The following is a 24179-nucleotide window of genomic DNA, read 5'->3' on the forward strand; positions in this document are numbered from 1 at the left end:
ACCTAGTAATCGAACTGTAATAGCTTACTCTCCTCGTCTAGACGTAGAGACCTGATGTAAATAAAATGCAATCACCATGATTAAATCGTCATGTCAGTGCAATAACTCAATAAGTGCTTATATAATATATATGCACTTATTGAGTTATTGCACTGACATGACGAAATGTAAACACAGAGGCAAAGTGAAGATAGAATTCAATCATCATGTAATGTTGTTGACACAGAGGCATAGTGTAGATAGAATTCAATCATCACGTAATGATGTTGACACAGAGGCATAGTGTAGATAGAATTCAATCATCACGTAATGATGTTGACACCGAGGTATAGTGTAGAGAGAATTCAATCATCACGTAATATTGTTGACACTTGTAGATAGAATTCAATCATCATGTAATGATGATGACACAGAGGCATAGTGTAGATAGAATTCAATCATCATGTTATAATGTTGACACAGAGGCATAGTGTAGATAGAATTCAATCATCAGGTAATAATGTTGACACAGAGGCATAGTGTAGATAGAATTCAATCATCATGTAATAATGTTGACACAGAGGCATAGTGTAGATGGAATTCAATCATCACGTAATGATGTTGACACAGAGGCATAGTGTAGATGGAATTCAATCATTATGTAATAATGTTGACACAGAGGCAAACGTGTGGTTAGAATTGACTCATCATGTTAAAATGTAGACACAGGGGCAAACTTTCGATAGAATCCACTTATCATGTTAAAATGTAGACACAGAGGCAAAGTGTAGAAAGAATTCACTCACAATGTTTCTAAACATAAAAAAAAAACAGATTTAAAGTGTAGATAGAATTCACTCATCGTGTTTAAATGTAGACACTGAGGCAAAATGTAGATAGTAGTCACTCATCATGTTTAAATAAAGACACAGAGGCAAAGTGTAGATAGAATTCAATCATCATGTTTAAATGTAGACACAGAGGCAAAGTGTAGATAAAATTCAATCATCATGTTTAAATGTAGACACAGAGGCAATTTGTAGATAGAATTCAATCATCATGTTTAAATGTAGACACAGAGGCAAAGTGTGGTAAGAACTGACTCATCATGTTAAAATGTAGACACAGAAGCAAAGGGTAGATATAATTCATCATCTTTAAATATGGAAACAGATGTAAAGTGTACATAGATATCAATCATCATGTTTAAATGTAGACACAGAGGCAAAGTGTAGATAGAATTCAATCATCATGTTTAAATGTAGACACAGAGGCAAAGTGTAGATAGAATTCAATCATCATGTTTAAATGTAGACACAGAGGCAAAGTGTGGTAAGAACTGACTCATCATGTTAAAATGTAGACACAGAGGCAAAGTGTAGATAGAATTCAATCATCATGTTTAAATGTAGACACAGAGGCAAAGTGTACATAGATATCAATCATCATGTTTAAATGTAGACACAGAGGCAAAGTGTAGATATAATTCAATCATCATGTTTAAATGTAGACACAGAAGCAAAGTGTACATAGATATCAATCATCATGTTTAAATGTAGACACAGAGGCAAAGGGTAGATATAATTCACTCATCATGTGATAATGTAGACTCAAAGGCAAAGTGTAGGCCAAGTATCAATGTACAAAGACTGTGCCAAGGTGTAGGTAAGTTGCACTCTGCACTCAATCACAGAGGCAAAATGTATATCACCTGTACCCACAGTATATTGATGCATAAATGTATTTAATCTCAACATTCAAGGTAAACTGCACTCACCATACATTATGCATTAACATGTAAATGTAGATAACTAACGTTATGTATTTATGTATAAGTTTTACACAGAAGCATTTCGATATTTTTCTAGTGTCACCATGCACTTACGTGTAGCACAGAAGCAGTGCAGATAAATTGCACTTACCATGTACTAATGTATAGTCTAACACGACACAATTTGTTTTCCTTTTAAACAAAGAAGGCTGAAAACTGTGTGTTATTATTCAAAAATTCATTTTTCTGACGTAACAAATATTACGTCCTAGCGTCAGACGCTGGAAAAGAAATCAACAGAAAACAGGCAAATATTTGATGGAATGCATGACGTCAAGGATGTACATAATAATACTGGATAACATGTTAGAATCGAAATAATATATCTCAAACAGTGATTTGTCGTTTAGATGCGTATTATTATATCACGGGGGCACACCTTCGCATCTGTCCAACTCAGCCACGTTCGAACACAGGCGTAATCATTAGTGATTAAAATATGAACATATATTATAAGCTTCACAGTATAAAAAAAAAACGAAAGAAATATTTTAATTTGCTGTAGGTAATACATTTATCGCATGAACAGAAACGTGATTTGACATGTTTTGCATAAAAAAACTAGAAAAACAGCTATCAAATAGCTCTATATGCATGAACGTACAGCATTTAGCAGTGTGAAGTCGTACTCGATTTGTTCACCAAAGTTTATTCCGGGTGTTCGTGAAGGAAAAAGTACATGAGGATATACATGAATAGATCTCCCCCAATATCTGTTTTGTTTTCAAATTTTTTAATTTAACTTAGATCGTAGAAAATGTACAAATAATATTGCGCTTACACGTTTAGAATTTATGGTGGCTGATTCCTGCCATTTCGCGTTTTCGCCCCGCGACCCCGCCGAACGAAAACACGAGAATTAACAAGGTAAAATGGCGGGGTACACGATAATTAGCGGGGTCGTGGGGCGAGATTTAGTAACTAGAATGTCGGGGACGCGGTGCGAAAACGCGACGTTTAAGCAGCGCTAATTATCGTGTTTTCGCCCCGCGCCCCTGACATACCAGTTACTAAATCTCGCCCCGCGACCCCGCTCATTATCGTGTTTCCGCTGCGCAGCCCCGCTAAATAGCGTGTTTTCGCCCCGCGCCCCCGCCGTTTTAACATGATAATTCTCGTGTTTTCGCTCGGCGGGGTCGCGGGACGAAAACACGAAATGGCAGAAATCAGCCACCATAAGAATTAGCCCGAGACATTGTGCTCATCCGGTACAGTGACAGTGAATGAAATGCGGCAATAGAGACGTAATAAAGCTGTGACGTCATCAATGGCGAAAAACAAATCGATAATGTAGGTCAGTGGGTGACTTTCTTCAGGTACTACGAAGTGCTCATGACATGGCATATCGTGTATTTCACAAGACAAGCACAAAAATAAATTTGCTATTCAGAAATATTTTTCTTTTCGCCATTAAATCATCACATGCTTGCAATCATGTCTGAAAACCGAAGTACCTCAATTACGCCGATTTTAAATAGTCGCTGCTTGTGACTCCGTGGACGGACCGTCAGGGGAGGTAACTAGAGTCATAGATTCGGACTAATTATTTCTTAAACAAAGAAGACTGCAATCACCATGCACTTACGTATAACACAGAAGCAAAGTACAGATACATTGCACTCACCATGTACTAATGTATAAACACAGAAGCAAAGTAAAGATAAATTGCAATCACCATGCACTTACGTATAACACAGAAGCAAAGTACAGATACATTGCACTCACCATGTACTGAAGCAAAGTACAGATAAATTGCAATCACCATGTACTAATGTATAAACACAGAAGCAAAGTACAGATAAATTGCAATCGCCATGCACTTACGTATAACACAGAAGCAAAGTACAGATACATTGCACTCACCATGTACTGAAGCAAAGTACAGATAAATTGCAATCACCATGTACTAATGTATAAACACAGAAGCAAAGTACAGATAAATTGCAATCACCATGCACTTACGTATAACACAGAAGCAAAGTACAGATACATTGCACTCACCATGTACTAATGTATAAACACAGAAGCAAAGTGCAGATACATTGCACTCACCATGTACTAATGTATAAACACAGAAGCAAAGTGCAGATACATTGCACTCACCATACACTTATGTATAACACAGAAGCAAAGTGCAGATAAATTGCACTCACCATACACTTACGTATAACACAGAAGCAAAGTACAGATAAATTGCACTCACCATGCACTTATGTATAAACACAGAAGCAAAGTACAGATAAATTGTACTCACCATGCACTTACATATAACGCAGAAGCAAATTACAGGAAACATAAAAGCAAAGTACAGATAAATTGCACTCACCATGCACTTACGTATAACGCAGAAGCAAATTACAAATAAATTGCACTCACCATGTACTAATGTATAAACACAGAAGCAAAGTGCAGATAAACTGCACTCACCATGCACTTACGTATAACGCAGAAGCAAATTACAGATAAATTGCACTCACCATGTACTAATGTATAAACACAGAAGCAAAGTGCAGATAAACTGCACTCACCATGCACTTACGTATAACGCAGAAGCAAATTACAGATAAATTGCACTCACCATGTACTAATGTATAAACACAGAAGCAAAGTACAGATAAATTGCACTCACCATGCACTTACATATAACGCAGAAGCAAATTACAGGAAACATAGAAGCAAAGTACAGATAAATTGCACTCACCATGCACTTACGTATAACGCAGAAGCAAATTACAGATACATTGCACTCACCATGTACTAATGTATCAACACAGAAGCAAAGTGCAGATAAAGCGCACTCACCATACACTTACGTATAACGCAGAAGCAAAGTACAGGAAATTGCACTCACCATACACTTACGTATAACACAGAAGCAAAGTACAGATAAATTGCACTCACCATGCACGTACGTATAACGCAGAAGCAAATTACAGATAAATTGCATTCACCATGTACTAATGTATAAACACAGAAGCAAAGTGCAGATAATTTGCACTAACATGCACGTACGTGTAACACAGAAGAAAAGTACAGATAAATTGCACTTACCATGTACTTACGGATAACACAGAAGCAAAGTACAGATAAACTGCACTCATCATGCACTTACGTATAAGGCATAAAAAATGTTTGTTTCCGGTATCCCAACCTTCCCTAAATTTTTGGCCCGACCCTATATGTTTTTATGGCCTTGGAGATTTTTTTTTCAACTTTTTAACAAAAAGTTGCAAAACTGCACTTCTTATGCTTTAAACGTGGTCAGTGATGTTAGAAATCAACTTACTGATGCTCTAAAGGCATAACCCCCTTAATTGTATTCATTTTATGACATAAAAATAATTTCCGAAAAGTCTCCCATAATAAAAAAAAATTCCAAAACAAAAAATAATTTCCGAACTACCTACCCTATTTTTTGAGCATGTTACCGGAAACAAAGAATTTTTTAGGCCTAACACAGAAACAAAGTGTAAATAAATTGCACTCACCATGCACTTACGTATAACACAAAAGCAAAGTACAGATAAATGGGACTCACCATGTACTAATGTATAAACACAGAAGCAAAGTACAGATAAATTGCACTCACCATCTACATAGGTTCACGTTCGTAAACTCTGGTTCACGCTCGTAAACCCAGGTTCACACCCGCAAACGTAGGTTCGCGCTCAAACGAAAAACCTAGTTTATCGAACGTAAACATGGGTTCAAGAGTATGATTTGTACTCACCATGCACTAACGTATAACACAGAAGCAAAGTACAGATAAATTGCACTCACCATGTACTAATGAGTAAAACACAGAAGTAAAGTACAGATAAACTGCACTCACCACGTACTAATGAGTAAAACACAGAAGCAAAGTACAGATAAATTGCAATCACCACGTACTAATGAGTAAAACACAGAAGCAAAGTACAGATAAATTGCACTCACCATGTACTAATGAGTAAAACACAGAAGCAAAGTACAGATAAACTGCACTCACCATACACTTACGGATAACACAGAAGCAGAAGCAAAGTACAGATAAATTGCACTCACCATACACTTACGGATAACACAGAAGCAAAGTACACATCATGCACTTTCGTATAACACTGAAGCAAAGTGCAGATAAATTGCACTCACCATGCACTTCGTATAACATAGAAGAAATGTACAGATAAATTGCACTCACTATGTACTAATGTATAAACACAGAAGCAAAGTACAGATAAATTGCGCTCACTATGCACTTATGGATAACACAGAAATAAAGTGCAGATGAATTGCACTCACCATGTACTAATGTATAAACAAAGAAGCAAAGTGCAGATAAATTGCACTCACCATGTACTAATGTATAAACACAGACACGAAGTACAGATAAATTGCACTCACCATGTACTAATGTATATACACAGAAGCGAAGTACACATAAATTGCACTCACCATGTACTAATGTATAAACACAGAAGCAAAGTGCAGATAAATTGCTCTCACCATGTGCTAATGTATAAACACAGAAGCAAAATACAGATAAATTGCGCTCACTATGCACTTATGGATAACACAGAAATAAAATGCAGATGAATTGCACTCACTATGTACTAATGTATAAACAAAGAAGCAAAGTGCAGATAAATTGCACTCACCATGTACTTATGTATAAACACAGAAGCAAAGTACAGATAAATTGCACTCACCATGTACTAATGTATAAACACAGAAGCGAAGTACACATAAATTGCACTCACCATGTACTAATGTATAAACAAAGAAGCAAAGTGCAGATAAATTGCACTCACCATGTGCTAATGTATAAACACAGAAACAAGATGCAGATAAATTTCACTCACCATGAACTAATGTATAAACACAGAGGCAACAAAGAAGAAATGTGGGATTATTGCATCGCTGAAGAATGCCAGGACGACATGTTCCGAGTCCACAACGGGTTTCTATTTCTTCTTCTACTTGTTCTAAATCCTCATCATTGTTCAGGCAGTCACCATCGACCACTCCTTCTTGTCTTTCTGTTTCCGTCACGTATAAATCGTTCGCCGGCCCGAAGTAATTTTCCGCCATTGACAAGATATCATATAATAAATTCCAATAAATCTGTGCCAAAAGCTACCTTCGTGTTCCAGTAAATACCAAAGGTAGGCATACCTATCTACTTAAATACCTCAATGTATCCATACAAGGTACAATAAACCCCTTTCCAAAGAAATCTAGAAATGTTTACGTTTTCAAGGCACACAGTGAAGTTCGAACTCTACAGAAACTCAAAACATATTTCCTGGTTCCCAGCTCCCCGCTATATCATTGGCTGTATGTTAACAAATATCCAAATTCATAGGCTTTTAGTGCCAGAAGAAATGCACAATTCGTAGTTTTGTTCTGTTTATTGGATATTTACATGAGTGCCTCAAGCAGACAGAAGTTCGACTGCAGAAAAAGCGAACAAATATGCCTTCTATCTGAGAGCGAACACGTCAATCCATTGATTCGTCTAGTTTTTATGAGTGGAGAGAAGAAAGATATTGACATACTGTATCTCAGTTAGGCACAGGCTATTTCATTCAGTGGTTTTCATTAAGAACATATTGATTCATTTTCATAATCATACCGTTGTTATTCGGACTGTGAGGATTATTCTTTTCATATTATTTTGACAAAAACGTGTAGTATATACATATATCTAATTTTATTCTTTATCTGGCTCTTACTTAAACGTTTCAGTTGGAAGTTTGTGATAAATTGTAATCCTGTGGATTTTTCCCTATATTTTGAAAAGTTATGTTTTTATGAGAGCTTATGTTATGGCGTAACGTTAGGGTCGAAAATGCCGATTTAGCTTTAAGACAATTCGATTTAGTACGACCCAGGGTCGGACATATTCCAGTTAGTATGACCCTGGTTGAGAATTAGCTTAAAGCTATTTCATTTAGTACGACCCTGGGCCAGACAATTTCAATTTGTATGATACTAAATCGAATTAGTACGACCCTGAATTAAGACAAATCTATTTAGCTTTAAGACAATTCAAATTAGTACGACCCTGGGTCGGACATATTCCAATTAGTATGACCCTGGGTCAGACATATTCCAATTAGCTTTAAGCTAATTCCGTAATAGTATGACCCTGAATTAAGATAAATCTATTTAGCTTTAAGACAATTCGAATTAGTACGACCCTGGGTCGGATATATTCCAATTAGTATGACCCTGGGTCAGACATATTTCAATTAGCTTTAAGATAATTCGGAATTAGTATGACCCTGAATTAAGATAAATCTATTTAGCTTTAAGACAATTCGAATTAGTACGACCCTGGGTCGGACATATTCCAGTTAGTATGACCCAGGGTCGGACATATTCCAATTAGCTTTAAGCTAATTCCGAAATAGTATGACCCTCAATTGCGGCAGCCATCTTTAGAACGACCCTGGGTCGGACATAGTTACAATTAGTATGACCCTGGGTCGGACATATTCCGATATGTCTGACCCTGGGTCGTACTAAATATGAAATAGCTTTAAGCTAATTCCGAACCTGGGTCATACTAATTGGAATATGTCCGACCCTCGGTCGTACTAAATGAAATAGCTTTAAGCTAAATCCGAACCTGGGTCATACTAATTGGAATATGTCCGACCCTGGGTCATACTAATTCGAATTGTCTTAAAGCTAAATAGATTTATCTTAATTCAGGGTCATACTAATTCCGAATTGTCTTAAAGCTAAATCGGCATTTTCGACCCTAACGGTACGCCATATTATGTGATTCCTTTCAAAAATTCCATTCGGCCATCAGTGTGGCAGCCATCTTGAATTTCAAAATGGCTGCTATATTTCAGTAACTATGTCCTTACATATTCAATCTAGCCTTCATATAAACCTGATGTGTTATTTTTCAGACTAATTTAAGAAAAGGAAATTTATATTTCTAAATGATAAAGGAGTATTGATTTTTATACATGGAAAACATAATTTTCAAATTCAATTATAGGTAGAAAATCGTCTTTTTTATACATCTAATTCTTAAATGGTAATATGCGGCCATTCTTTAAAAGAAATAGTATATTTATCCAAATACATGCTTAAGACATTCAACTTAAACATAGTATCATTTATCTAGAGACATTGTATTTATAAATCAAAATTGACAGGGTGTAGCAAAAGTCTCTGCTGCAATAAATACCTATTACAGTGTAAGAAAACACAAAATTAATATGGTTATGAAATTAGAGTTGTTATCTGATTTTCCTTTCATTTAAGCATCATCACTGTAACTAAAACACTCTTTACATGCATGTACAGCTTTTCCAGTCTAATACTGAAAGCCTGCTACAAATACAATATGTTAGTGCCATACATTGGGATCTTGTTGTAGAAGGCAACATGAATTAGCTATAGCAGTTTTGAATTATTTTAAGTATACTAGTAAGATATGACTTTAATAAACTGTCTGTAGCCTTTACACAAACAAGCATTGTTAATAGCCAAATTTCAGCATATGAACTTGTTGATGTAACACGTGTGCAACAAAATATAGATATAAATAAGCATATCTGTATGGAATATGAGGAATTCCACCCCACTACTTCTCCTCACACACTCACTGTATTTGATAACTCTTTCATTCTAACTGTAACTATTATAGTCCCAGATATCTATATGAATTAGAAATTCGTTGTGCTATGGAAGGTACCAGTCATACTGTGAATAAATACATGCAGTTTAACTACAAAATGTTATATTTTTCACACACAGAAACATTTGATGCGTGTTCTTTCGTTATTTGATAATTTCAGTCACATTTAAGACAACTGAGTATTAACAGTTGCAAAAAGGGAACTTAAGTATTGAATAAGTCCTGAACAAGGCCTTATTGTAACATTTTCTTGAAGAAAAAATGTATGAGCTATGACCAGTTAATTAAACACGTGTAAAAAATAGAATTAGTTCATAAAAGCCAGCTTAATGGCTTGCCAATCGCATATATGGCAATAACATTTTAGACCATAGTGAGCTTGTAGGGGAATTAATCTTCAAATCTATTTCCTTTCTATATTTTATTTACCAGTTTGGTTTAACTATTTCTTGAAATGTCGACTGTCTGATGAGACTAGTGTTGAATTTACAAAAGAAAGATTAAGAAAAGTTTTAATAAACATGCTGATATGTAAAAATGTTGTCATTTGTAGTTGGTCGACAACCAAAATACAACGTCTTCCCGACGTCGAAAGTGCGACATCGGTACGACGTCAGGTTTCGATGTTGTATCGACGTTGAATTTTGGTCGAAATTGTAATTGTTGCAAGTGGACCTGGTTAACGTTTTACAATAAATTTTAGTCATTTTCTTAATTAATAAATTAATCGGAAATGGATAAAAGATGCATCGCAATTTCTCCAGGAATTGCATTCACTAGTTTACCTCCCTTGATAAAGTATGAGTCACCGCTAGGAGACGATTTTTCTGAAGTAAACATTGTACTTTTTTTCATCTTTATCATGAATTAAACTTAAATGAATCACAGAAACTTTAAAAATATGAAAATAAACACTTTTTTTACTTAACGCGCCAAAAACCAACGTGCTATATTCATTTCCGGTTGTAAACAACGAGAAACGAGTCAACAATTATACTTTCTAAATCCAACAAAGTTATCACTAGAGAAATTGGAATCAAAGGAAGTTTCACATAAAAGTCCTGATTTAGAAAACTTCGATATCGACGCTTAATTACAGCTTCTAGAAGAAAACCATTATGAAAAATAGGTTGTTTACAAAACACAACGTCGAATCGACGTCCGTATTCGACGTCGTATCAACGTCGTTACAACGTCGAATGCCCACTGGGTTTATTCTCCCAAATTCAACGCTATTGGTCCTCTTTTGCAATCATATTCAGTTAACGTTGAACTTTTTCTACATTTAAAAAGGATATGACTCACATACCAACTGAATACCCAGTTACATGTAAATAATTTACTACATGTATTAAAACCTGAAAATCATTAATGCAAGAACAGCAAAGGAAATATCTTTCCACTTATGCAGAACTTGATCTTATTTTTAAAAACTTTCATAATAAACTCATTGAGTAACACATAACATTGCACAGAAATGTAAAAGTTCTATTCAGTAATGTTTTATTTTTGACAATCTAACTGGTCATTTACCACAGTTAACAAAGTATTTCCGTAGCCAAGTGGTGAAAGGATGTTGGTATTAAATCACTTGACCATTGTCTCAGCAATATCCAGAAGTGCACATGAGTCTTCCTCAACAATTAAAGATAGAAAGTTGCCATATGTCCTGCACTGTGTCAATGTGATGTAAAACTTTAAACAAATTTGTACAACATAAGATTGTCTTCAAGAACTGGGCCATGAAGTTTTGTTTTGTTCTAGGGTATATGTCCCACGAAAGCAATTTAGAAATATGCCAAATTTTCAGCTTTGAATGGTAAAGGAAGGCCCAGGAGCCCATCATTATAGGGCATGGGCAGCTGCCTGGGTAGAACCAATAATCTTCGGTAAACCAGTTATTTGCTGACTCGCCTGAAAGAGTTTTACGTCACTTGAAGGGTTTCAACCCCACATATGTGATGGCAAAGTGGAAAGTCAACGCCCAGCTTTGAACTGTAAAGGAAGACCTTTTAGCCACTCAGTCATACACTGCTCTGAGATTGCCGCCATTTAATAGAAGTATAACACCACAAAATGAACATTTAAGAATGATAACAACAATTTATCTCAAAATTACTTCCCAGTATTTCCTATTTATTTTATTCAAGTTAAAAGTTTTAGAATAAAGCATTGCATATCATAACTGCAGCTGATTTCGACGCCCAAATATAAGAAGGGCGTAAGTGTTAGTTACGCCCTTTTATGAATTATACATTTTTTGAAACTACATACCAAGGGACATAATCCTATTTAATTTGTTTTGTTACAAACTGCTGTGTTGACCAAATTCACAAATAATAAAAGGGCGTAAGTAAAAAGTTTTTCAGAATCATAGTAATAGAAGGGTGTATCTGCTCTTAAATGTTGTACCAGAAGGGTCCACTTACGCCCTTTTGTTATTTCTATAGAATTAGAAGGGCGTATCTGCTCTTAAATGTTGTACCAGAAGGGTCCACTTACGCCCTTCTGTTATTTCTATAGAATTAGAAGGGTGTATCTGTCATAGACAGTTTTTTTTGTTTTTTTCCGTGTTGCCGAAAACTATGATTTTCCAGGTACGCCCTTCTAATTCTGAGGCGCCGATTTATTTAACTCCAAAATGGAGAAAAATAGCAATGAGTGTCAAAATGACACCATACAATGTTCTAATTGCCGCAACTGGGTACATTCTGAGGGTGCAAATCTTAATTCAAATGACTTAAAATCTTGGTCAGTTAAATCTTTGAAATATTTGTGCAAGTGTTGTGCTTTTGATGTATTACACTACAACGCAAGAGCTGCGCTGACAAGGTAAGAAAAATTTTTTGATAATCAAAGATTGGCAACATGTGAATGTTAGATACAGTTGAGCGAGAATAAGCATATTTATTGCAGCAAAATAAAACAATCGATCAGTTATCATACATGTATATAAATATATTGTTTTGTCAGTAACATTTAATCATTTACAATATATGGCTTATTACATATTATTTTACTTAAATGTTTTGAAAATAATACAAAAGTCTCCTTGTCAAAAACATGAAAAAACACTAATTTATTTTTCTTATAATACCTAGTGACAATACTAAGTGAATAGCTTAAAGTCTTGTATATTAGAAGTGATTTCTGTATGCTTAGATGTTAATTCAATCAAGTTGTATATTCGCGGCTTAAAGGGAATTCCTATAGTTTTTAATGCGCATCTTTCTGCGCAGCCGACACTTTCTATGGAAAACTGAACTGAAGTCAACATTTGTCGAAACATGTTACAGACAATCTTAAATATGAGGAATCTTGAATGAAATAACATTTTTGATAAGTTATATCAGTAATCAGATGTTGATACTGGTTTATGTTGTATTGACAAGTATCATGCCTGACAGGTATCTTGCTATTTTTGTGGTTGTGTTTTCACATCGCATTTTAGTATAAAGACAGTGTTGTTCATATAATGTAAGATAATTGACTTAGTACTGATAAGACAATATCACCTTTCAGATTATTTAGTATGTAATTATAGAAAGAATTAAGAATTTTAAAAACTTTTTTTAAACTTTTAGCAGACATACATGTAATCAATTTGGGCAGGTTCGCGCCATTTCCGTCCGAAGAGGTGTTTGTATTCTAGCGGTCTTAACATAAAATTTAGCCTGGTGACCCATACATTCTTAGCCATTTTTATGCTCACAATACAATTATCTATACACAAGAAAAAAAGGAAAAAATTCTATGAAAGAGTTTTTTTCAAAATTAAAAAAAATATTCTTCACTATGGGTATTTTCCATTGAAAAAAGTTCACAAAAGTAAATATGAAACAATATTTTTTTTTCATTTGTACCCATCATTGTAAGGATAGAGTATCACAAATATGACTATGATATCAAGTAAGTATATGATAAAATCTGTAATAAGAAAAAAACCGTATTGTGCTGCCTGGATGTATATTTTGGTTGGTATTTAATAAAAAGCAGAAAATTATGAAAATGTTCAAAAATCGCTGGCAGTTTCAGCAACAGTGGGTGTGTTCAAAGCAATTTTTCACAAAAACAAGCCTGGTGACCTATTATTTTTATTTGTTCATTGTTTTCAGCACAAATTTTCCTATCATATATATGAATTTAAAAAAATTCTATGAAAGGAAAAAAAAATATCGGAATTCTCTTTAATTTACTGATTAAATCATTACTTCAGTTATGTTGTATATTTGGGTAAAATACAGAGTACACATTATTATTATTCTGGTATTTAGAAAAGTGCGTCAGTAAAAATATAGAATCTTAATGTTTTGAAAATAATACGATAGTTTCAAAAACAGGAAAAAACACTAATTTATTTTTCTTGTAAGAAATGCAATCATCGACATCGCCATGGCGGTGTTTTTTTTCTCGCTCTGCAAAAAGATCGTAAAATTCCATATAGACAGTGTATAAAACAGTGAATTTTGTTAATACATGGTTTAAAAGTGTACAAACTGGACATAAATTGATATATTGGATAGTTTGAGCCAAGGTACTGTCTTATTTTGTTTAGAAAAATTGTGAAAATCTTGAAATGTCAGTCGACCCAGATAGTATGGACAATAGAAACACGGCTAGTACGCCTGTACCGTTGGTATACATGAACGAGACAAGTCTGTTTGGTCCGAGACGCCCACTAAGAGCCGAATGGCTGTCGCACGCAGAGTTATATCAAGCCATCGGAGAAAGAATTGATGCTAGTCACATTAAAGGGCTACAGAGGGTGCGCAGTATGTGGCGTATATACGTAGACAACTTAGAAGATAAAGTTAAGTTAGTGTCCGAAGGGGTACCTTTAAGGGGTAGGGTAATTCCCATTCAAAGTAGAACGCCAGACAAAAGTATGTGTCAAAAACATTCCACTTACGGTGAATGATGAGATTATTACCAATGAATTCATACTGAAGGGATTGGAGGTAACATCCCATTTCCGTGAAAAACTGAGAATAGGCGATAAAGTCACTAACTGTGAAACTGGGGACAGAATAGTATATGTCAAGGCCTCATCCCTTAAGGAACCTCTACCCGACTTCATGACATTCAGTAAATTTGTGGGACGCGTCCTACATTTTGGTCAGAAAAAGCGGGAAAATAATAGGCCAAAAAAGTGTACAAAATGTTTCCAGGAAGGACACGTGTTCAATGAGTGTAGTAACTATTGGGTTTGTGGAAAATGTTTTAAATCCGGACATAAAAAACTTGACTGTCAGTTCAGCGATCCTGATTCAGACAGTGTATCTACCGAATCCGACCGTCAATCTTTCGACGACGCTGAACAGGATGAAAATGACGATGCTGAGTCGTCCCGATCTGACGAGTCTAGAACCACATTGAAAAGTGTTTCTGAAAAACAAACATTAAAAAGCCCTCAGCCTAAGTTATGCGCAGGCCGAGGTACTAGTATTAGACCTTTATCACGGACACGGACATGGAAATGTAAATGTAAACGTACTCTGTACTGCAGTCAAATTTGGGGGATTTTCTCAAACATGTTTTAGGAATCATGGTAACTTGTTGTACTTAGTGTGTATTGAGAATATGTATAATCATAATTATAGCGCATTTTCTTTGAAATTGTGTAGAGGTAAAGTTTAACCCTGCAAAGCTGCGTGCTGTATATGCTTACAGAAAAACACAGATCTTTGACGTATTTGTAATTGTTTGGGAAAGGGTGGGTGTTCTAAAATAATTAAAAGATACACAAGGAATTGAAAAAGAAAGGAATTGAAAAAGAAAGGAATATGAATAGAAATTACAAAAATAACTGACGGTTGGTGTAGGAGTGTATTAGGGAGGTTAAAGGGTTTGGGTGTGTTTGGGAGAATACTAAAATATAAGAAGAACATAAAACTTACTTATTTGTTGTCTCATGTTTTGGTGGTCAGGGTGTAAGAGTCAGTGGGATTGAGGTAAAAGGATATTTAGAAACAATATCAGCCATAACACGGCCTGTAAACACCGGATCTACATACTTTTGATGGCTAGCAAGGTAGTGGAGGAAATTGCTAATAAATGATACTTCCGAGGAGGCTCTTAGTAGTAAAAAAGACTACTTTCTGTAACAATTTGGAACCTTATTTCAATTAAACGTGCAATATAGTTCTAATCATAAATGGCTGTACCTTACATTTATGAAGATCGATTTTCAGAGGTTTACTGTTTAATGTTAGCGCTTTTGGGAGTAGCGATTTAGGTCCTGTTCAAAACGAAAGTTAAGTTTTGCAATATATTCCGTCCCGGTTTGTACAACATTAGTATTTCACAGAAATGGTACCTATTTATTTGAAAAGCTTACATTTTTACAAAATAAATAATGTGGTTCTCTGTTTGTTCTTACTTGTCTATTTACACTTTTGAGATGAAGCCATTGCCGCTTGTACATGCATAAAGAGTTGGAGCATAATTTATGAGATATTTACGCTTTAACAAGATTAATCCTGAAGAAATGATTCTTTTTTATTATAGTGACTGTAGTAAAAAGGCATTGAGGAGGTTCACCTAAACATTTAACCAACGTTATTACAAAATATGAGGTTTAACGATTATAGGGAAATTTAGAAGGTGGCTAACTTTGACACGAGAGCAAAGAGCAAAACCGACACCGACGTCGGCGTGAGTTCAATATAGACATCCTTATTCGCTTGAATTGTTTGAGCTCAATTACTGTAAATAACAAAGAGATGTTCCACACAACTTTGATTATAGGTAGCTTTCCATATATGGGGTAAATGCAGCTAATTTCAACTTGTTTGTTACTGAAAATAGAAACAAAGGTTTTCGGTCAATAACTAACGTTTGGAATGATATATTGTCACCAAACTTGAGAAATAGCATGGTTATTAAAAACCGCTTGTGATTGCATTACAGCTGCTTGGTTCGTTCAAAGTCCTGTATCTAAATTAATAGATAATGTTCTGCCATAAACTATACTTATTTGAGTGAAGAGAACTATCCATGGGCTATTTGAGTTGAGGTCAGAATCGTTTTAACCATACAAAGAAACGGCTACCGTCCAATGAATTTAGTTCAGAATGTATTTTCTGTCACTGCGATGAAATTTGTTTTAATTGCTGATAGACTAGCAAAATGATTCTCATAAATTTACAAAATTATAAAAAAAGATATTTTATCAAATGGCAGACATGTTTTTTTTTCTTCATTAGATGTATACGTAAATATAAAGTCTTCGTCTGTGTTCTCCTTGGAGACAAGATTTATTCGCAGCAGAGGATAACACTGCAAAGAATTATAAAGATATATTGTGCTTTGATAATTTGGCGAAAACCTTTAAAATATCTTTAAAATAAAACAAATCCCTGTGGTTACGTGTTTCGATTTTTGTGTTTTGAGAAATTCCCCAGACTTTGACCATAGTACATAGTACGATTACATTGTCCGTGTCCGTTATAAAGGTCTATTGTATTCAATCAAAGCGTGCAGCAGTCCATGGACAAATTTATCACGCCAAATCAAGGTCGACAGCGGAATGTAACGGATAGAACTCCCCCAACACCCCCCGAAGAGCTACGTGAGAAGCAACAGGCAGCGTCTGCAACAAAGAAGAAAAAAAGCAAATAACTCTGTTTTTTCTCTTACTTATACTTTGTTCAACGGACTATGAAATTGAAAATCGATTCTGAATTCAGTAAACTTGGTTACTGTTGTTATACAACAGTATTTATAAATAAAAATAACCTATAGAGGTTAAAGACAAATAAATATGTGTGAAATAAGAAACGATTGATAATTAGTATTGCACAAAAAAGTACTATTCATTCAGTATAAATATGGGAATATACATGCGTAATAAAATCCTATATTGCACATTGCCCGACCTTGGCACTGTGTTATTACCACATATCTTTAACATTACGTTGAATTTTACATACAAAATACATATGTTTAGAAATGAGTGCTTATTGAAAATATTAAGAATGTTAATCATAAAATTAATCAAGATATGCACATTTATTTTAGGCATATGCACATGTAACATGATCTTTCTTTTTTTTAAAAAAAAAAGAATAAACTTGTCGTGTGTATTTTTTACAAATTCAAAACAAGCAATGGTTGGATGTAAAAGCTTTCTTTTTTGTTTCGTGAAACTTGCACATCAAAAGACCAAATTGCTTTAAAGGTTTTCGAATATTTTAACAAAATACAAGTTTATCCGCTATACAAGTATTTTATCGACTACTATGAGAATGCTGTGTTCAGGTTACATGTCAGTTAATAGTGATTACAGTTGTAGTCGGAAGTATCTTAATAGACCTTTATCACGGACACGGACATGGGAATGTAAATGTAAACTTACTCTGTACAGCGGTCAAATTTGAGGGGTTTTCTCAAACATATTATTGGAATCATGGTAACTTATTGTACTTAGTGTGTATCGATAATATGTATAATTATAATTACAGCGCATCGTCTTTTAAATTGTGTAGAGGTAAAGTTTAATCCTGTAAAGTTGCATGCTGTACATACCTACAAAAACAGTGATTTTTGACGTATTTGTAACTGTTTTGGAAAGGATGGGGTGCTCTAAAACAACTAAAAGATACACAGGGAATTACAAAAGAAAAGAATATGAATAGAAATTACAAAGATAACTGACGGTCGGTGTAGGAGTGTAATTGGGTGGTTTAAGGATCTGGGTGTTTGGGACAATACTTAAAAATTAGAACAACATAAAACTTATTTGTTTTGTTGTCTCATGATTTGGTAGTCAGGGTGTAAGAGTCAGAGGGTTGGAGGAAAATAGATACTTAGAAACAATATCAGCTATAACACGGCCTGTAAACACTGGATCCACATACTTTTGTTGGCTAGTAAAGTAAGTGGAGGAAAGGGCTAATGATACTTCCGAGGAGGCTCTAAGTAGCAAAACAAAAAGACTACTTTCTTTAACAATTTGGAACCTTATTTCAGTTAGACGTGCAATATAGTTCTAATCACAAATGACTGTAACTGACATTTATGAAGATCGATTATCAGAGATTACCTGTTTTACGTCAGCACTTTCGAACGTTATTAGACTAGCCACTAGACTGATAATAATATATTTCTACATTTTTCCTTTTTTGATGAATTTAATTTTATAGAGACAAAGGCCAGTCTATTTTAGAGATTTTCACAGAGGAATGATGTTGAAAGTATCATGATTTTTTGGACATAGAATATAGACTGGCTCAGTTCACTGCATTTAATCATAAAAATGTAAAAAAAATAATCATAGTCTAGGAGCTAGTCTAGAGAGTTATGATATAGAGGCTGTTCAAAACGAAAGTTAAGTTTTGCAATATATTCCGCTCCGGTTGGTAAAACATTAGTATTTCACATAAATAGTACCTATTTATCTGAGAAGCTTATTTTATCATAAAATAAATAATGTGGTTGACTGTTTGTTCTTACTTGCCTAATTGCGCTTTTGAGATACGAGACGAGATGAAGCCATTACCAGTTGTACAGGCGTAAAGAGTTGGAGCATATGAGAAATTTATCCTTTAACAAGATCAGTCCTTAAGAAATGATGCTTTTTTATAATAGTGATTGTAGTAAGAAGGCGCTGAGAAGGTTGACTTAAACATTGAACCAACACTATTACAAAATATGAGGTTTGATGATTATAGGGGCAGTTACTAGAAAAATTTAGAAGGTGGCCAACTTTGACCCGAGAGCAAAGAGCACAGACGTCGGTGTGAGTACATATTATAGAAATCCTTATTCGCTTAAATTGATTGAGCTTAAAATTACAGTAAATGACAACGAGATGTTATGACAAAACATTGTTTATAGGTAGCTTTCTAATATAGAAAGGCTTGGATATAAATGGGGTAGCTGCTTGTTTGTTACTGAAAACAGGAAAATGGTTTTTGGTCAAGAGTTTAGAATGACATATTATCACCAAACATGAGAAATAACATGGATCATATCGCTGTATCTAAATTAATAGGTAATGTTCTGCCATAAACTATACTTATTTTAGTGAAAAGACCTAGCAGTGGTCTATTTGAGTTGAGGTCAGAATTGTTTTACCTATACAAAAAAAAAACAAAAACAGTTACCATCCAACGAATTTAGATCAAAATGTATTTACTGCCACTACGATGAAATTTGCTGTAATCGCGTTGCTTGCCGATAGACTGTCAACATTATTCTCAAAAATTTCAAAAGTAAAAAAATAGTATTTAATCAAATGGCAGACAATAAATAAAATTACAGGTATGTGACGTTTGATTAAGCTGAACATGGTGTTTTTTTCATCTGATGTATATGTAGATATAAAGTGTTCGTCTGTGTTCTCCTTGAGGAGAAGATTTATTCGCAGCAGACGACAGCACTGCCAAGAATTATAAAGACATGTTGTGCCTTGATAATCATAATTACACAAAAACCTTTATTACATTAATATCTTAAAAAAAACGAAATCCTGTGGTTACAATTTTTGTGTTTTGAGAAAATCCCCAGATATTGACCATAGTACATAGTACGATTACATTGTCCGTGTCCGTTATAAAGGTCTTATATAATATGTAGTGAGATGAAATTTCTTGCGATGCACGAAAAGTTCGTGCCAGACATCATTTATGATTTTAGTTTGATATTGAAAATATTGAATAGGAAAATAGTGTGCATGTACTTATATTTATATATGGAAGTGTATTTTGCAAATATCTGTTGTGTAAGTTTATTGTGTACACAAAATGTATATTCAATTTACGTGCATGTTATGCACATGCATGATATATAAAATCTTTTTAGCACAATGACTACAAAAGATAATGTACCATTTTTACATTTTGTTTCGATAAATACGCAAGGTCTGAGAGACAGAAATAAGAGACTACGATTAATTCAGTGGTTGAGTTATCAGAAAACAGATATTGCTTTCTTACAAGAGACACACTATTCGAGTGACTTAGAAATTCTATTGAAAGATGAGTTTCGTAATTGGGATTTGTTTCACTCTTTCGGAAATTCAAATAGTAGAGGTTGTTCTATCTTAATAAAGAAATCACTTCAGTACAGTAAAATAGATGATTCTTATGATACAAATGGCAGATATGTTTTGTTAAACATTGAACTCCATGAAAATGTTTTCACACTTTTATGCGTATATTCGCCAAATGATAAAAAGCACAGAAACTCCTTTTACAAAGAAATATCTGAGCTCGTAGGAACCGATAGAATAAATAGGGTGTGTCGAAATTGCAATTACAATGTTGTTGAGTCGGAATATCACTTCTTAATGACTTGTCAAAAATATTCTAATATCCGTACCAAATTTTTGCCACGCATTTCGTGGCCAAATGTCAATTTATTTAACTGTCTGATGAGTTCAAATAAAAGGAAAACTATTTTTGAATATTTGTAAATACCTTAAAGAAGCATATAGTATCAGAAATGCAGAGGTGTAATTATGTACTTAATAATTATGATATCTATTTATAGGTAATATTACCTTTTTCTGTCCATGCTGCCGCTATATGTACATGCTATTATATACATGTACTTACTATCAACATATTCATAACATGTCATGTATGATTACATATCTATTGTATCAGTATTTTCTTTTTCTGTTCATTAGCCAAAGGCAAGTTCTTGTCGATGTTTGCTAATAAAATGTTGTTGTTGTTGTTTTGTTGCTCTTGATAAATTTTAGTCAAGGTGTAAAAATCCTAGGAGGCGATCATAATGATGTTCTTTCAGTGAATGATCGTATTTACAAATCCAATAAAGATAAACCTAAATCAGTACCTGTTTCAAACTTAAAAAGTCTCATAAAATCCCATAATTTAAAAGATATTTGGAAATTCAAAAACAGTGAGAAATGTCAGTTTACTTGGAGAAGAAAAAACAGTACCGAAAAAAGTAGAATTGATTTTTGGCTGATTGAGGAAACTTTAATACCAATGACGTTAAGTTGTGATATACGACCTGCTCTAATTCAGTGTACAGATCACATGGCAATTTCTTTAAAACTTAGAATACCAAATAGGAGAGGAAAAGGGTTTTGGAAGTTTAATAACTCCCTATTAAATAACGATGAATATATAGAAAATATAACTAAAATAGTAAATTCTATAAAATCTGTACATACCGAAAATTATCAAACAAAATGGGAACTCTGTAAATTAGATATAAGAGAATATTCTATAAAGTTTTCAAAATTAAAAGCTAGACAAAGGAATAATAGAATCCAAAAGCTAGAAATAGAACTAAAATCTCTACTTTCTTTATCCGAGAATCAGCTAAATGATGAGATAAGAAAACAAATCAATAGACTTGAAAATGAAATCGAATCATTATATAATTTCAAAACTCGAGGTGCCCAAATAAGAGCTAGGGTGCAGTTTCTCGAAGAAGGAGAACAAAATTCTAAATATTTTCATAGTTTAGAAAAATCGCGACAAGTAAGAAAAGTTATTACATCATCAAAAGTTAATAACAAAACAGTAACTCAAACTGAAGATATTTTAAAAGCAGAAGTTGAATTTTATAAAACATTATACGACTCAAAAATAGATATAAATAGTAAAGACTGCGATTCTTATATAAATGAAGTGCTTACAGAAAACATAAGACTAAATAACCAACAGGCAGAATTATGCGAAGGCAAATTCTCAATAAATGAATGTTTCAATTCTTTAAAAGATATGAAGCTAAACAAAAGCCCGGGCTTAGATGGATTAACTGTTGAATTTTAATTGAAATTTTGGCATCTGATTGGAGAACTTGTTACGTATTCATTAAACGAAGGATACGAAAAGGGTCAACTTTCAAACAGTCAAAAACAAGGTATTTTTTCATTAATTTACAAAAAAGGTGACCCAGAAAATTTGCAGAATTGGAGACCTATTTCATTGCTTTGTATTGACAATAAAATTGCAGCTAGAGTCCTAGCAAAAAGACTACAAAAAGTTCTTCCTTATATTATAAGTTTAGATCAACAAGGATACATTAAGAATCGATACCTTGGATATAACATTCGACAGATTCAAGACATTATAGACTATACAGATATTTTAAATATTGACGGGGCTATTCTATTTTTAGATTTTAAAAAAGCTTTCGACACGGTTGAATGGAATTTCATGTTTACAGTTTTAAGAAAATTTGGATTTAAAACATCATTCTTACACTGGGTCAAAGTGCTTTTTACGAATATTTCAAGTTGTATTTTAAATAATGGATGGAAATCTGATTCCTTCAAAGTATCTAGAGGAATTCGTCTAGGCTGTCCATTGTCAGCCCTCTTATTTATAATCGTTGCCGAGATTTTAGTTTTAAAGATACGAAAATGTGAAAATATCCAAGGTATTTCCGTTAAAGACAGTCAATTTAACCAAACTCTAAAATTAACTCAATTAGCCGATGATACCACTTTATTCTTAAAAAACGAAAATGATATTTCAACAGCCATATTAATTATCGATGAATTTGGAAAATATTCTGGTTTAGAATTAAATAAAAGTAAAACAAATGGTTTATGGATAGGACGTTCTAAAACAAAAAGTCTTGACTTTTTTGAACAAATACCATTTACTAATTCATATGTTAAATCTTTAGGAGTTCATTTCGGAAATGATTCAAAAGAATGTGACAAGTTAAACTGGGATCCAAAATTAAACACATGTCAATCACTTATAAACGCATGGAATAAACGAAATCTTACTATGTATGGTAAAATTATGATAATTAAGTCTATCTTGTTACCAAAAATAACATATTTACTACAGAATACAGTTCCACCTAAAACAATATTAAGTGAATTCAACTCAATGTTCTTTAAATTTCTCTGGAATGGAAAAAATGATAAAGTAAAACGAACGACAACAATAGGTCACAGATTAGATGGAGGGTTAGATATGATAGATATTTACTCCTTTTATAAAACCATGACAGTTAAATGGGTTAAAAACTTAAAAACAACAGAAAATGCAAATTGGAAAGTAATACCATCTTTTTTCTTAAACCAGTATGGTAAAAATCTTCTCATATTCAATACTAACATAGATTCAGTTAAAAGCCTTCCAAACGTAAACTTGAAAATTCCATTATTTTATAAAAATTTAATTGAAACTTGGATAGAAAAAAAACAAAAAGATGATAAAACAGAGAAAGTACACACTTTTTATGACATTCGCAAGCAACTTATCTGGGGAAACAGATTTATTAAACACAAAGGGAAGTGCCTGTTTTTCAAAGCGTGGATTGACTCTAATTTGATTTTTGTAAATGACATTATTTCAAACAATGGCGAAATAGATCCAAATTTTATCTATGAAAAATTAACCAGAAAGCAAAATTGGATCGCAGAAATTAATATCATTAAACAATCTTTGCCTAATTCATGGAAACATAATATGAAATCCGAAAAGTCTGTGCATGCATACTTAAGTTAAAACATATTACGATATTCGTATCAAAGGCAAACTTCTCGAAGAAACCACGAACAAAGACATATATAATATCTTTGTTTCTTCAAAATTTACAAAACCATATATACATAAATACTGGGAAGATATTCTGTCCTGTGAAATTAACTGGAATTCATTCTACTATATTTTGAATAAATGTAATGTTGACAACAAAATAAAACAATTCAAATATAAAGCCGTACACAGAATACTCGCAACTAATTCAAACTTGTTTAAATGGAATATTGAAAGTAATCCTTGT

General features: G+C 33.6%; 1 protein-coding gene across 2 annotated transcripts in view; it reads right to left on the bottom strand.

The window, feature by feature from the left end:
• LOC123524464 (solute carrier organic anion transporter family member 4C1-like) overlaps positions 1–7310 on the bottom strand; it is a 112844-nt gene extending 105534 nt beyond the window's left edge. For both annotated transcript variants that reach the window (XM_045302674.2, XM_045302673.2), the window contains exon 1: positions 6652–7310. In XM_045302674.2, coding sequence (XP_045158609.2) covers positions 6652–6880 — 229 coding nt within the window. In that variant the 5' untranslated portion in view covers positions 6881–7310. The remainder of the gene's footprint in view (positions 1–6651) is intronic.
• Positions 7311–24179: the final 16869 nt, after the last annotated feature.

This window comes from Mercenaria mercenaria, chromosome 3 (assembly GCF_021730395.1).
Source record: "Mercenaria mercenaria strain notata chromosome 3, MADL_Memer_1, whole genome shotgun sequence".
Classification (NCBI taxonomy): Eukaryota; Metazoa; Mollusca; class Bivalvia; order Venerida; family Veneridae; genus Mercenaria; species Mercenaria mercenaria.